The sequence below is a fragment of the Trichomonas vaginalis genome, chromosome II (assembly GCF_026262505.1).
Source record: "Trichomonas vaginalis G3 chromosome II, whole genome shotgun sequence".
Taxonomy (NCBI): Eukaryota; Parabasalia; order Trichomonadida; family Trichomonadidae; genus Trichomonas; species Trichomonas vaginalis.
Genome location: NC_067204.1, coordinates 3,598,039 through 3,613,577, shown reverse-complemented (window position 1 = coordinate 3,613,577; position 15,539 = coordinate 3,598,039). Strand labels below are relative to the sequence as shown.

The 15,539-nt window shown below is 31.1% G+C and overlaps 5 protein-coding genes and 1 pseudogene across 6 annotated transcripts, besides 1 other annotated feature; 2 read left to right on the top strand and 4 right to left on the bottom strand.

Annotated features, from left to right (window-relative positions):
• Positions 1–814: 814 nt before the first annotated feature.
• Positions 815–3,163, bottom strand: TVAGG3_0480050 (ankyrin repeat and SOCS box-containing protein 4 family; the record flags this gene model as incomplete). The annotated part of the gene is made up of 1 exon (XM_001311013.1): positions 815–3,163. The coding sequence occupies one exon, from the start codon at positions 3,161–3,163 to the stop codon at positions 815–817; it is 2,349 nt and encodes a 782-aa protein (XP_001311014.1).
• A 611-nt stretch (positions 3,164–3,774) lies between these two features.
• On the top strand, positions 3,775–4,470 carry TVAGG3_0480040 (uncharacterized protein; the record flags this gene model as incomplete). The annotated part of the gene is made up of 1 exon (XM_001311014.1): positions 3,775–4,470. One exon carries the CDS (start codon positions 3,775–3,777, stop codon positions 4,468–4,470), a length of 696 nt encoding a protein of 231 aa, XP_001311015.1.
• Positions 4,471–4,485: 15 nt separating this feature from the next.
• Positions 4,486–5,752: a mobile genetic element.
• On the bottom strand, positions 4,566–5,656 carry TVAGG3_0480030 (annotated as a pseudogene). Its single transcript has one exon. A coding segment is annotated over exon 1 (1,091 nt).
• Positions 5,753–6,353: 601 nt separating the features above from the next.
• Positions 6,354–7,903, bottom strand: TVAGG3_0480010 (spectrin binding; the record flags this gene model as incomplete). Its single annotated transcript, XM_001311015.2, has 1 exon — positions 6,418–7,869. One exon carries the CDS (start codon positions 7,867–7,869, stop codon positions 6,418–6,420), a length of 1,452 nt encoding a protein of 483 aa, XP_001311016.1.
• A 298-nt stretch (positions 7,904–8,201) lies between these two features.
• Positions 8,202–8,936, top strand: TVAGG3_0480000 (uncharacterized protein; the record flags this gene model as incomplete). The annotated part of the gene is made up of 1 exon (XM_001311016.1): positions 8,202–8,936. The coding sequence occupies one exon, from the start codon at positions 8,202–8,204 to the stop codon at positions 8,934–8,936; it is 735 nt and encodes a 244-aa protein (XP_001311017.1).
• Positions 8,937–9,458: 522 nt separating this feature from the next.
• On the bottom strand, positions 9,459–14,873 carry TVAGG3_0479990 (coiled-coil domain-containing protein 162 family; the record flags this gene model as incomplete). Its single annotated transcript, XM_001311017.1, has 1 exon — positions 9,459–14,873. The coding sequence occupies one exon, from the start codon at positions 14,871–14,873 to the stop codon at positions 9,459–9,461; it is 5,415 nt and encodes a 1,804-aa protein (XP_001311018.1).
• Between the last annotated feature and the right edge of the window lie 666 nt (positions 14,874–15,539).

Here is a 15,539-nt window from a genome sequence, read left to right as displayed (position 1 = left end):
ATTTCATCAAAGAACACAATCTTCCTATTTATTCTTTCATTCTTCATAACAAATTTGATTTTTAATTTTTTTAACAAAAAATCATTTTGTGATGGAATGAAAGATATAACAATAGTTATATTTTTACATTTTTTATGTTTAATTATGAAAAAAAGTTTTGATTTTGAAAATTTTCTTTTCTCTTTTTGAATTATTTTATGTTTATTGAGTATTACTACTTCTTGAACCATCTCAATTCATTATTATTCAATATTTTGCTTATTACATAGGAAAGTTTAGGTTGAATAATCATTACATTTTTATAAATAATGTAATCGTTTAAATTCTATGATTTGACTTCTCTCTGGTGCCATCTTTATTCATTATTAGGTATTTAAAATTAGAAGTGGCGCAAATCGCCATTTTGAGATCTTCTTTTAAATTCCTAAACTTGAAATCATATTCATCACATCTGTCTCTCAAAATTTGAGCGAATTGAAAAGTTTACATGTGAAGAATATGATTTCAATTTTATTATTATTCAATATTTTACTTATCTCAGAGGAAAATTTAGGTTGAATAATCGTTATGTATTCTAATTAATGTTATTATTGAAACATCTATGATATTACCTCTTTATGGTATATCTCAATTCATTTATGTTATGTTAAGGGATAACTACTTAGCATGATGAAGAAGTGGCATATTTATATGCGTTATTTACACCTTGAGTCTTTATCCCGAGATTTTTTTAATGATTTTGAAATAGTAAAAAAATAGAGTATTTTGGAATGTTTATTCATAAAAATATCAAGTCAACCATATGGAAAAGCATTTAATATATTTCCGCATTGCAGCAATTGCAGAATAATTTTATTCCGCTTTTAAAAAGTCTCCGGCTCGATTTTTGAAATGGTGTGGATCCATCTTTATCTTGTGCATTGATATCTGCTCCGTGTGCAATAAGAAATTCCGTAATTTCCTTATTATTTTCGTGAGAAGCATAATGTAGTGGTGTTTTATTTTTACAATCTTTAACATTTGCATCTGCACCATGTGTAATTAATATTTCTACAATTTTTTGATTCGTATGAATTGCTGCATAGTGTAGAGGAGTTTTTCCTTCGTCATCTTTTCCATTTATATCAAATCTTTTAGAAATTAATATTTGAACCATTATTTCATGATTGGAAATTGAAGCGTGATGAAGAAGTGACATATTATGGCAATCATTATAATGTGATTTTGCACCATGTGAAAATAAGAATTCAACTATTGATGTAAAGTTAAGACGTACTGCAATATCCAAAGCTTTTAATCCTTGTTGATTTTTTACATTTATATCTGCGCCATTCAAAATAAGTAGTTCTACAATTTTCATATTATTTATTTCTACTGCAGAATGAAGTGGAGTTTTCCCATAACAATCTTTTTCATTAATATCAGCTCCATTCAAAATAAGGAATTCTACAACTTCTTTATTATTATAAAGTCTCATGGCATAATGAATTGGAGTGCAATTGTAGACACATTTAGCATTGACATCTGCACCTTGAGAAACGAGGTGTTTTATAAATTCACTCTGACTATACACTAATGCTGTATGAAGAGCAGTTTTTCCATCCAATTTATTCCTTCCATTAATATTGAAACCATATGAAAGTAAGATTGGAACAAAATCCAAATGTTTCTCTTTAATGGTATAATTAAGAGATGTAGTATTTTTGAATTTGTCAGCCGAAGTAATATCTGCACCATAAGAAATAAAGATATCTATAATTTCTTTTTTGAAACTCTCAATTGCATCTCGAATGTAGTTTACTTTATTATCTTCGATGATATTTGCGCCACTTGATAATAAGAGATTTATCATCTCGATATTGTTTTTTTCTCGATTATACTCCATTGCATAATGAAGTGGTGTTTTTGAAGATAAATCTTTCCCGTTGACATCTGCACCATTCGATATTAAGAGCTGGGCAACCTCGACGTTATTATTCTTAACTGCTTGATGCAAAATGCCTGGTTTGATAATCATTTTTTTCTTAGTTAGTATTGAATATGTAAAAATAACTTCAGCAGCTTCAACACTATTATATAATGCTGCAAGTTGAAGAGGTGTTTCTTCACATTTTGATTTAATGTTCGAATTAAAACTTAGAAGAAATTCAGTAATTTCTTTTCTATTATACATTAAAGCATAATGAAGGGCAGTTTTATTATCGCATTCATCGGCAGTATTTATATCAATACCATGTGAAATAAAATATTTAGAAAGATTCGGCATGTTAAAGATTGTTGATAATACAAAACATTTCTTGATGTCTTTAGTTTGATCCAGATAAACAAAAAATGCTTGAAGATTACTAAATCCGCAACAATTTTCTAGATCGATTTGTAAATTGAATTCATTAATTAAAAATGATACAAAATCAATGTTATGTGAAATAATTGCACATTCCATAGTATACTGATCAGGTGTTTGAAATTTCAAACATTCACTCATGATGTCTGGATTTCCGCTGAGAAATGAAAAATCAAGGCATGTCTTTGTGATTTCACAGCCAAATTCTGTTCTTAGGAACTTGAAACATTTGGTTGATCCATAATAGCAACACATTTCGAGGAATGAATATTCATTTTCATTATTTAATGGATATAAATCACTAGCAAATATTTTATCTTTATTAAAATTTTCTCTTTCAGTGAATGAAACAAAAGATTTTATATCATCCTCCATAATTGCTCGATATATTGTGTTTTCGTCATGAACATCTAATGTTAAATTAATGTAGTAAAAACACTTTGAAAATCTTTGAAATTTCTGGTCTGAAATACTTCCAATTTCTTTATCAATAAAATAATACCAAACATAAGAGTTGAAGTTTAAATACATTGGCTGATATTCTTCAAATATCTGTTTTAATAGCATCCAGTATGATTTCAAATATCGATTATTGTACATTGCTGCATTTGATATTATGTTAATTATTTGTGTTGGTGAAACAATTTTTGTGTCGATTAGTTTTATTTTAAGATCCTGATATATTTTGTTGATTTCTTCTTCATTGAACGTTTTTAGTCTATAAATTGAAATAAACGCATCATTAGGATCTTTGAACAAGCACATAAGTTCATTGTAGTTAAATTCATTCTCATGAGGAATTGCGTATCCATCCAACATCACTAAATGTTTTACAAAAGATATAAGATTCTCTATTCCCATTATTTTTATTTGTAACACCTTAAAAACGGTTTTTAAGGCAAAAAGATGTTGTAATTACAATAAATTCATGAAAACTTTTGATGCAAAGATAAATCAATTTCATGGTACAAAGTATATAATATAATTGCATTTAAAAAGTATAAGAATATTGGGTTTTTCTACAAGTGAAAAAAAGTCATAAACGATTATTTGGCATCCAAATTGACCATTATTGTTCTTTTAACATTCAATCCGTGCAGAGTATTCTTCCTTATATCATCAATTAGATAAAATCAGTGATCATTATGTAACTCAGACTTATAATTGTGGGCTCGCAATTATATGAATCTTCTTGAAAATGTTCTTCATTATCATGATAAATAACATCTCATTAGGATAAACTCATAAGAAAAACAGTGATTATATTTAAAACAGAATTGTAAGTGCAGTCCAAATTGCAATACTTTATATATTCACAATTAGTATTGAGTTTGTTATTCGCCAAATTTAAATAATAGATAAAGTTCTATAATTTTAAATATTGCAATTTTTTTCTTGACATTGCTCTCAATCTAAAATTTTAATATGCAATGTGGAGATTATCCAAAAAAGACTTATGCACTCTCATTTGTAACACATTCCGAAGGATCAAATTATTCCTCTTAGGATCGAAAGTTATGGAAGATTCAAATATTTATACGAGAAACTATCCGAAGTGGATCAAAATTAACTATTTTGCTACATCTAAATACCCACCCTATGAAACCTTGGATATCACTCCAGACAATATAATTATAGATTATTTCCGAAGTCAAACAAAAGATTCATCAGAAACAACTATCTACAAAGGGAAAGAGATGCTTTATTATCAAAGTATATTACGATTCAACAGATTCTATACATTAAGTGATGAAGATATTACAACTTTAGGAAAATTTGCAATGAAACTATTTGTCAAAGACTATGATCGAAAACATCTCAAAGAAATGCACTATTATACAGCCAATGAAATGGGGTGTATCTTTGAAGGAATCATCACAGATTATGCTATTCTTCATAATGCACCAAATGATGCAATTGAATCCATTCAAGAATTTGCAAAAGGAACAAAGTATACAGAAGATTTCACATTCAGCGATGGATTCCTTCCACGCGGAAACATATATAGAGCAGGTCCAATGATTCATTATAGAACAGGAAAATATATTGGAATTCACCCTGAGAAACCAGAAGATCTTGGTCTTGAAATACTTCAAGTAGCTGAATGCCGTTTGTATAAGACGTAACAAAGATTTATAATATAGGGTGTCCAAAGGTGTGTTTAGCACAAACCTGAATACTGCGAATAGAAATAAACAAGTTACATATATATAAAGTTTATTTAAATATAATCACCATTGGATTCAATCACGCGTTCGCAGCGATCGATCCAGGCTTCAAAGACACGCTTTAAATCATCATGAGAAAATTGCTCAAATTGCTCTCTTACAAAATTTTCAAGATCATCTGGACTCGCGAATAAATAAAAGTCAGAGGGTGCAATATCAGGTGAATAAATTGGGTTTGGAACAATTTTGACATTGTTTTCCACCAAGGAATTCATTACCTTATGACTTTTGTGAACTCTTGAATTATCAAAATGAATTGCAAACTTTTGTTTTTGTTGTTTGGATTTCTCAAACTCATCAGAATTGATAATTTGAGTAAGAACATTGTCAATTAGATACTGAGCATTCATCGTATTAGGTTTTTGAAGAATATCAATTGCGATGATGCCATTCACGCCCCAAAAAACCGACAACATAATCATTGGCGTGTCAATTTTTTTCTTCGGGAATGTTTGCGGATTTTCATCCTTCGGGATCCACATGATTTTGGCTTCTGTTGCATATTGAAACCAAGACTCGTCCCCTGTTACTAAAAAGCGAAACTTCTTGGATTGATACGCACCCAATATAGAGAGGAGCTCTTTCGAAGATTGGACTCTAGATTTTTTTTGAACTGAATTAAGGTTGTGCGGAACCCAACGTGTATACGCTAGTTTGTAGTTCAAATAATTGTGCAGATAATAACTGACTGTTGTACGTGGTATCTTTGTCATCTCCTCTATCCTTCTGAGTGATGCTCTTGGGTCTTCATCTAGCGCTTGAAGAATTGCTTTGATTTTTCTTTGATCCGGCGATTTTTTGTCAATTTTTATGATGGGCGCCTTTTTGTTCATGAAGTGATACATCCTAACATGATACGTTACAGTGGAATAGCTGGGAGCATCCATACCGAAGCATTTTACCAATGTCTCGTAGATTTTTTACAGTCTTTGCATTTTTTTGCAAGAGCGAGGATGTTTTCTTTATGATTCATTAAAAAAATGAAAAAAATCCCGCCAAAATTTCCCGCGAAACCGCCTCTTGTCTCAAAATTCATTTTATATCCCGGCATGGCGCCAAAATACAACTTACTCATCATATACATATATTCATATTTTTTATTATATATTTATAATCAGCATATATCTCCTTTAATAGTCTCATATAGAGCGCTGTGCTAAACGCACCTTTGGACACCCTATATTATTTGGACTTCTTCCATGGTAAATTTGCAATTTTCAATGTCTTTATGAGTATTTAGATATTTTTTTACAATAAATTATACAGAAATCAATCCAAATAGCATATCAAAATAATAAAGCTCAATAAAAGATGTTGTAATTAAAAAATAAGTACCTTCATTTTTAAAGGATATTTAATCAATTGATATGAACTATATATCATCACGTGTTAGAAGAAACTTCTATCATTGTAATTAGCCAATAATTTTTGCCGAATTTAAGAAATCAAACGATAACTATTGCTTATTTTCAGAGGGAAATTTTAAAATAAATGTAAGTCTCCCTATTTCCTAATATAATCTGATAACTGATAAACAAGACTGTTGATATCAATACTTGAATCACTATTGAATGATTTTCATGTTCTGATTGAAAAGACTAAAATAGGGAGAAAAAAAATCCCATAAAAAGCATATTTTTTATCTTTTGGTAACATTTCCCAGAACTTTTCCACAAGAATTAGCACCTATAATTTTGATATAATTGAAGTCATATAACAAATAAACTTAACATTTCCACATAAAATATCATGAAATTAATGAAATTCGATTCAATTATGGACTTGGATACAAAACTTAATTTTTACGTTCACAAAAATTGCGATAATAATATAGAAAATACATTTTTAATTACCAAAAGTTGTTTCATCCGCATTGGGAAAATTCCTTGCAGTAATTTGGCTGTACAATCGCATGAAGTAATTGGCAACTTTTATATTCTTAGATGTTCCAGATGCATAAATAAGAAAAACTATATTATATTCATTCGCATCACAACCTTTTGAAATCAAATATTCTGCAATTGGAAGATAGCTGGCTGAAAATAATGCGTTTTTATTTGATTCGTTTGAAATATTTGCTGGAACTTTGTATTTCTCAATCAATTGCTTAACAACCTTGAATGAAGAAGTGTAAACGGCATAATGCAATGCACAACCATTGTCTTCGCCAAAAACCAATGGACTTAATTTCAAATTTGTAATTAAGTAATCAACAATTTCAACATTATCTGTTGTAGCGGCGTATAAAACAAGATCTTTGTCTTTATCTTGTAATTTGTATCCGATTTTAATCACATGTTTAACATATTCGAGATCACATGTAAGTACTGCTTGTCTTAATATAGTTCCTTCCTCTTTAAGGTACTGGAAGGAATTAACATTGTATTTTGCAAAATCGCGATTAGTTTTTCCAGCTTTTCTGATTTCTTCCAATAAGAAATCTAACAAATAAGGTAAACGAAAACTTGTTACATTATATGACAATGGTTTGATCGCGTATTTGAAGTAAAAAGAATATAAATACAAGAAAATAGGTAAACTTGTATCAAATTCGCCAGAATAAGCAAGATCTTCCATATTTTGAAATTTATTTCCATTTTGTTTAACTTTGTAATTATCCATGAAATTTTTAAAGAAATTAAAGTTCAAAGAAGAAATTGCAGCATTCATTGACCATTTATCATGCCTTTCAACTGTCTTGGATACCTCATTTACCAATCTTTGGTTTCCTGATTCAACAGCATAGTAATAACATGTATCAGTAACTTTAGCTCCTTTTAACTTTAAATACAAAAAACATTTAAATGAGCTCCATTTGCAAGCAAACTCAATTGGTGTATTTTTGTCTTCTTTGTCGCTGTTTAAGTTAATATCAAAATCTGTCATTTTCTTAAGGCTTTCGTAGTCATCATTAATAATGTAATATTTCCAGATTTTCTTTCCTTTTCGATACAAATATTTCTCTTCTTGGTCGATTTCTGGCATCTCTGAATTGGGTCCAGAGAAATATGATTTAATGTATGGTATTTTGTACTTCATGTAGAGTAGAACTAATAAATTCTTGTCAATGTAGTTATTGTAAATCGGGAAGTGGTAATGTTCGTATAATCTAAACAAAAGGTTTCTGTAATTAACTAGATTTTTCGCTTTTTTGGAATAAAGATTGATTCTACTGAGAACAAACGGAATTTCGATTTTTAAATTTGTGATTCTTTCCATAATTAGGTCAACGTTTTTATGAATGTCAAGCTCTTGGATCGGTGTTTCTAATTCTATGTAAAATTGGAAATGAATCATTCTGATTTTTCTATTCTTCGAATAAAATATCTCGTAGACTCATTTTTTGTCACTTTTATCATTGGTCCATCAAAAATGTCAATAATTTTGAATTTTCATGATAATTATCTTATCACCACTGAAGCCTATATGGAAGCATATGGCGGTTTTGGAAGAATTTCATTAGGGATGCATCATAAATAAGTTCAATTCCAATAAACCCAAATTGGGAAAGACTTGCCTATGATCAGATTGAGAGCAATTATTTTAGTTGTACGTAAATTCGTATGTTCTTGAACGTTAAAAGCTTTGAATTTTTTTTTTTGACATAGTTTTCAATCTAAAATTTTAGTATGCAATGCGACGATTATAAAAGATATTATCCAAAAAAGACTTATAAACAAATAATTCTAAAATATTTATGCACTCTCATTGGTAACACATTCCGAAGGATCAAATTATTCCTCTTAGGATCGAAAGTTATGGAAGATTCAAATACTTATACGAGAAACTATCCGAAGTGGATCAAGATCAATTATTTTGCTACACTTAGATATCCTCCTTATAAATCTTTGAATATAACTCCAGACAATATAATTATAGATTATTTCCGAAGTCAAACAAAAGATTCATCAGAAACAACTATCTACAAAGGGAAAGAGATGCTTTATTATCAAAGTATATTACGATTCAACAGATTCTATACATTAAGTGATGAAGATATTACAACTTTAGGAAAATTTGCAATGAAACTTTTTGTAAAAGACTATGATCGAAATCATCTCAAAGAAATGCATTATTATACAGCCAATAAAATGGGATGTATCTTTGAAGGAATCATCACAGATTATGCTATTCTTCATGATGCACCAAAAGAAGTGATCGAATCCATTCAAGAATTTGCAAAAGGAACAAAGTATACAGAAGATTTCACATTCAGCGATCAATTCCTTCCAAGACGCAACATTACAGCTGCTCCGATTATTCACTATAAAACAGGAAAATATATTGGAATTCATCCTCACAAACCAGAAGATCTTGGACTTGAAATACTTCAAGCAGCTGAATGCTGTTTGTGTAAGATGTAACATTGAATTAATATATTATTGAATTCATTTTTTTTACAATTTTCAATATGATATTATAATGAAATATGCATAGTTCAATCATAATATCATATAATGAAAATTAAACCAAAAAAAGATGTTGTAATTTTTATATCAAGTTCACTTCAATATATTTTATTTGTTCAAGGATGATCAAGATTAATTTAAAATTATTAAGGTTTCTCTTACGACTTTTTGACATGCTATCATAATGTCAATATTTCTTTATTTTTTAATTGCCAAAAAATTTAACAGGCAAATTAAGTACTACTCAGAGATTTAGAATATGTTTTTCCTACCAAAAATATAAAGAGAATGTCCAAAAGTAAGAAGAACACCCACAACAATATCAGAAATCAAACGAAAGATGCCAAATGGCTGGAAATTCATAAATGTTTTTATAGTTATTAAAAATGGGTTTTACATGAGGTGCAAAATGTGATAATTGAAAAACAATATTTTAATAAACAAAATATAAAAATAAAAACAATAAAAGTAATAAAATTAATGTCGTGGAATTGTCTTGGATGTGAAATTAGGTTTCACAATTGTCTTCTTCTTAGCTTGTGAAGAAAGTCTCGACATGGATCGTTGTTTAGTGACATTCTCCATCATTTGAAGAACTTCTTGAGGTTTAGATGCCTTTTGTGATTCAAGTTCTTCGATTTGTTTAGCCAAGTCTTCATTTTCTTGTCGTAATCGGATGTTGTCATCTGAAAGTCGCTGTGCGATTTCTTCAAGGTTGTATTCTGGTTTGATGGACTGACTCTGGATTCCACGCATCGACTGTGCCATCATTTGCTTCTTCTGAGTGCGCTTAGTGTTAAGAGACGAAATAGTTCGTCGAACTGTAACATCGGCTTCTTTTTCAAGTGAATCCGTTTCTTCTCGAAGAGATTCGAGTTCTTCTGTTGCGGCATCAAGTTTTTCAACAAGACTATCAATGTCAATACCTGAATCATCATTGAATGATTTGATTTTCTTGTTCATCTTTTCAACAACTTTCATGTTCTTCGCCTTCCAATGAACTAACTGAATGTTACTCATCTTTTCATTGTCAAGTTGTTGGGACAATTTAGAGATTTCTAATTCCGTTTCACAAAGTCGAGAATGCGCTTTTAATAAATCACGTCGAAGTTTTTCTTCTTTGTCTTCTGCTTGAAGTTTCTTGTTCCACATCTGACCATTAGCAATTTTACGTTCTTCTTCTGCTTGTTCGATGTCTTTTTGACGTGCTCTTGAAACTGCAATACGACCAAAAACTTTCATGATACGAACTTTAACGATATCTTTTCGCATATTTTCATTAAAATGCTCGATTCGTTCTAAGATCTTTTTGTGTTCACAATCTGCTTTGTTCTTACGTTCTTCATCACTTTCGTTACTTTGGTTACTTTGATTCATGTTCATAGCAACTTCTTTCGCGGAATTAATCTTCTTGAAAACATCATTATAAACTCGTCGTTTAACACCTGTGAAGTTGTTCTTTCGCAAGAATAACTGTTGTTTCAAATCATTGATAAGACGATCGAAATCATTTTTAGTATCTTCCCTGATTTCTGATTCTTGATTTTGATATTGTTGTTCAAGTGCACAAACTGCGTTTCGAAATGTATTAAGTTCGATGAAACCATCATGGATCTCAGTACCAATTGTAGCATCAACTTGTCTAGTGAATCGTGTTGATGCTAATTCCGCAACGGTGTCAACTGTTCGAAGAATAGAATTGTTCTCTTCGATCTCTGATGATGAGTGTTTGATGTATTTGTTCCAATTTTGTGTAATTTGGTCAATTGAGATTTTAGCAAATTGTCGCAATTGATGACTAAAACTAAGTGCTTTCTCTTCAAAGACTGTTGCATCGAAAACTTGTTGATTATTAACAATTGTGGTGGCTTCTTCACTGACAATTTTGTTTAAATTAACAAGTTTTGCAAGTTTGTATTCGAATTCATCATTGAACTTTTTGTCAATGATCTGTGGTTCATCGGATAAATTAATATCTGGAATATCAAGTTTTTCTGTTCCTGGTGGTTTATCTGGAATTTCTAAATTGGACAAATCATCGATTTCCTTGTTTAATTCGTTGATTTGTTCAGTAAGAAGCATAAGATCGATATGGTTACGGACAACATCGAAGATTGCTTGTGCAAGTTTAGTTTCTGGAACACTTTGGATCAAACGAGAAGCAGATGCATCTTTCGGAGCTAAATGTTCGATAGCTTTTTTAACAATCAACTCATTCCATTCATTCAAGCCACTTGAAAAGATGGATAAGTTCATTTGACGAACACTTTCGCGTGTATCCAAAAGATTTGCGTCGAAGTTCTTCAAAAGAAGGAAAAATGCAAATTTCATGTGCATCTGGGTGATAGAAAGACTCAAGAAATCTGTGGCACCTGCAATGTTATCGAAACATGAGCGGACATTGATAGAATCACAAACATATTTATCAACCATTTGTAATCGAGTGTGTAATTCATCACGGTCGCTTTCGAAACATGTGTAACAGAACTCTTTCTCCCAATTAGGAACATATCGAAGAGATGAAATTAAGCCTGATGTTGATTCTTGTTCATTATGCATAAGAAGCCACAAATTTTTAAGTTTTTCACCAAATTCGGTGTCGGCAACTCGTTGGCCTTGCAAATCTAAGTTTGATGAGATGTAGAACTGTTCAAGACTTGTTAATACTGCGTATTCGAATCGTAAAAAGAATAAGCGTTCGAAATCACACATGTATTTTGCAGAAATTTCAACTTCCCGTGAATCTGGCATTGATTCTAACTTACTTCGGATTAATTGGAACATGGGTGTCTCAAGTTTGAAGTTCTCGAAATACATAGTAGTCAAGACTTGAGATGTTCTCATCTGTAAACTTGATTCTTCACGAACAATGCAGAAAATACGAAATCGCGCAGTAATGTACTGTAACAAACTCTTCAAAACCATGGATTGACGAGCGTGTGGTGAGTTTTGAAGCATCTTGAATGTTTCAACCCATGTAGGAATGAACATGAAACGTGAAAAATGACCATCTTCACCGATCATTTCTTGTGAATTATCTGGACCAAGGACATATGTGTCGGCAAATGAGTTTACTGTTAAATAATACTCTTCGAGTTTGCAGATCCTTGCAATTTCAATACGATATGCGAAGGGAGCAAACGCATCAAGCATTTCGGATGAATAAAGATCCAAAAGTTCGGTAGTAGACATTGATTTCTGCTTGGCATGAGCTGATAAAATAGTACGAGACTTAGATTTAGTAGTGTGCACTGACAAAATGTATGAATTTATGTTTTCACTTGCAATTTTGTAGTCTCTGTATATGGAACTTGGATTATAAAATAGCTTTGTGGCAATCTGATGAAGGATCTGTCGTTCTGGAACGTTGTCTTGTGAAACTGAACCAGTCATGAAGATATCATAATCTTCTGCAAGCTGGAAATGGTTAACAATCTGTCTGGCATCTAATATGAAGGAGTTATAACGAACAGCAAGCTCCAAAATCGTGTTCTGCATCTGTTGGAAAATAATTAATCGTTTTAAGATCTCGAAATCAGCTGCAAATATGATATCCTTGACGAATAACTCATTACTAAAGTCAATGTTTGCATTTTCGAACTCTGTATAAGCGAATTGGATTGTATTTGACATTGTCGGCGCATCTAAGTCAATAACTTCGGCGTTTGACACTTCCATGAACGGATTCATAAGGACACCAATATCAGTGATACCAAGAGACTTGCATTGGTTGAAGTATGCGTTCTGCATAATATCTGTTCTTATTACAGAGGTTTGTAAGTGCCATGCATACAAATAAAACCTTCTCATGGATACCATGAATCGTAATTTCCTGCTTTCGTTCATATTTGTGATCAATGAATTTCCATAATCAAATTTATTAACGAAAAACGAGGTAAATAACGAACCAACGGATTCAGAAAGAGGGAAGTTAAATTCTACGCTCGATTGGTCATAAGGGAAGAAGCCTTTTTTGGTCAAATTCAGAATCAAGTCATTAAATTCGTTCCAAATTGCCAATTCCGTGTAAACATGGAACTTGGAGTGTCTTATACCAATTGCTTCATCAAAATCTCTTGCGAGATTTGGAACAATTTGATAAAATTCACTTAATTTTTCTAAAGAAAAGTAAACTTCAAAAATTGAAGTAGGAATTGCTTCAACAAAGCTTCTGTGAAGGAGTCCGCAATCAGGGATAAGTATAGGGCGATCGAATAAAGGTATAGTACCCTTCATTTGATAAGAAAAGTTCCTTTCTTGCAAGATTTGCATATTTAATAAAAATCTTAAGACTTTTGCTTTTGCTTCCAAGAGATTAATTTCCTTTTCATAAGGTGCTTCATATGTTTTGTGCAAAGGAAGGTTCAAAACTGGTTTTTCGCTTGCAATTTCGTAAATAATTTGAGCAATTGCGTCAGAATGAGTATGTTCGAACACTTCCATAAATATTTGGACCAAATTCCTTTTAGCCATGAAATATCTGAAGTTCATATCCAATAAATTCTCAACCATCGCATCCCGATTAATTATTGGGATTTCTTTCTTGTTTTCTTCGATCAATTTGTGTTCTGCGTTCTCTGTATAATAAGAACCGATCAAAACCAAGTAATTTTTGAAAGTTTCGAACTCATCAACTGCGGATTTGAACAAAATTGGTTGTCCCTTGTAATTTATCGTTATTATATGCTCTAGATTAGGATTACATGATATTGTGTAATCCCTGTTATATGAATCTTGTAAATAATACTTAACGTACTCAAAATAATTTATCATTGCGAGACAACACATCAAAAGATACTTTTCTCTAGTGAATCTTAACTTAAACCATGCAGATATTTTATGTGTAGCAATAACATTCCGTTTTACAACACCTTTGACCGTATTTCCAACACGATTATTATAATTATTCGTTTGTTCAACGAAATAAGCATCAATTTCGTTTTCTTTGTATGTAAAACGTTTGAAAACATTCTGTAGTTCAATATCTATTGTTGTTTCGCTAATTCCGGCATCTTGTGTAAGTAAATCCATATTTGGCGGAATTTGTCTTTTGTTTATCTCTATTTCTTGAACAGGATACGTCATATAATCCAGTAGTTTGAAATATTTCTTTAGATTCTTATCAGTGATGTAAAGAAAGCCTTGTCCGTCAGCAGAATTAATATTAGAGTCTAATTGGAAGAAATTGGCATATTTGATAAGAAAAGTGTCAACTGTAGCTTCGTCTATTGGATAATATATAATTGGTTCATGTGTTGAGTAGTTTACATGGAATTTTTGAACAAGATCGAAAAGACGATTATAAATTTGATCTCTGATGGTAATAGGGAATGTTCTGAGTGTAGAAAGTAAGACTTCGTACATTGCTTTTCGATTTCTTGCACAAAATGTAGCTTCCAATTCAAATTGTAGGTCTGTGGTTGTTAAATTAGTAATTTGAGTGCACTGTAGCCTTGACAAACTCTCTTGGCATTGTTCAATGTATTTAGATACAGATTCTAAGAAAATTAATATTAATGGATGCGTTTGCATAACAATTTCGATGTTTTCACAGCGTTTTTCAACGATATTTTTCAGTTTCGTAACGCGTACGATTTCATTCGAGAAAAAATCTAGTAAAGTTTGTCGAGAATCAGCTGGAATTTCACAATCTTTTGTCGGTGAGTTAATTATTTCTTCCGCAAAAGTTTTTGCGTTTGGTATCGGATAAGGATCGTTGAATTTTAGGAGAAAGGAATCTCTTTTTGAGCGATAATCCAACATTGATTTGATTTCAGGGATCTTTTTCTGCAAAGCAACTATCTCAAATGGACTTAACTTGGAAAGCTGGGCCTCAATAACTCCATTAAGTTTTTTAACAAGAAGCTCAAGCCCTGCTTCTGAATACTCCATTCTCTAAAAAAACACGTTATTTATTTTCACATTGCTTGTTCTATAAAACTTTATATGGATTTATAGCGCATACAGTATAAATTCATCAAAGTTATGTATTCACCCGATTAAATTTGTTCATAGAGACCAATTGTTCAGCATAGGCTTTCAAAATTAACGTGAGAATTATACAATTGAACCTTGAATTATCCTGGCTGCTATAAACTACTCGGATGGAATGACTTTTTTAACGATGAAAAACCTAATGAGATTACTACCCCTGTGTTTATTGCTGAATCCGAAAAAACATATGTACATTATGCAATATTTAATAAATTTAAAGCTAGTATTATTAGTCTCTCTTCATTATATACAAATTTATTGGTTGAAGACTGCATTTTCAATGATCCTATAACTAGTCAAAGTTGCGGGTGTGTATTCAATCTTGAAAATATTACCCAAGAGTCTAAAATTGTTCAGAATAGAATTTGCTGTCTGAATCCTGTCAGTAATTCTATGACCGAACTAGGGATTTATTCTCATATTGACGCCACAAATTTGACATATGTTCAAATGCAATCGAGTTCCATCAATAACATTAGCGGTTATTGCACGTGTTTTTATCATAAAGCTTCACAAAAATATAACGATTTAAACATTTCAAAATCGGATTGCGAAATGGATCCG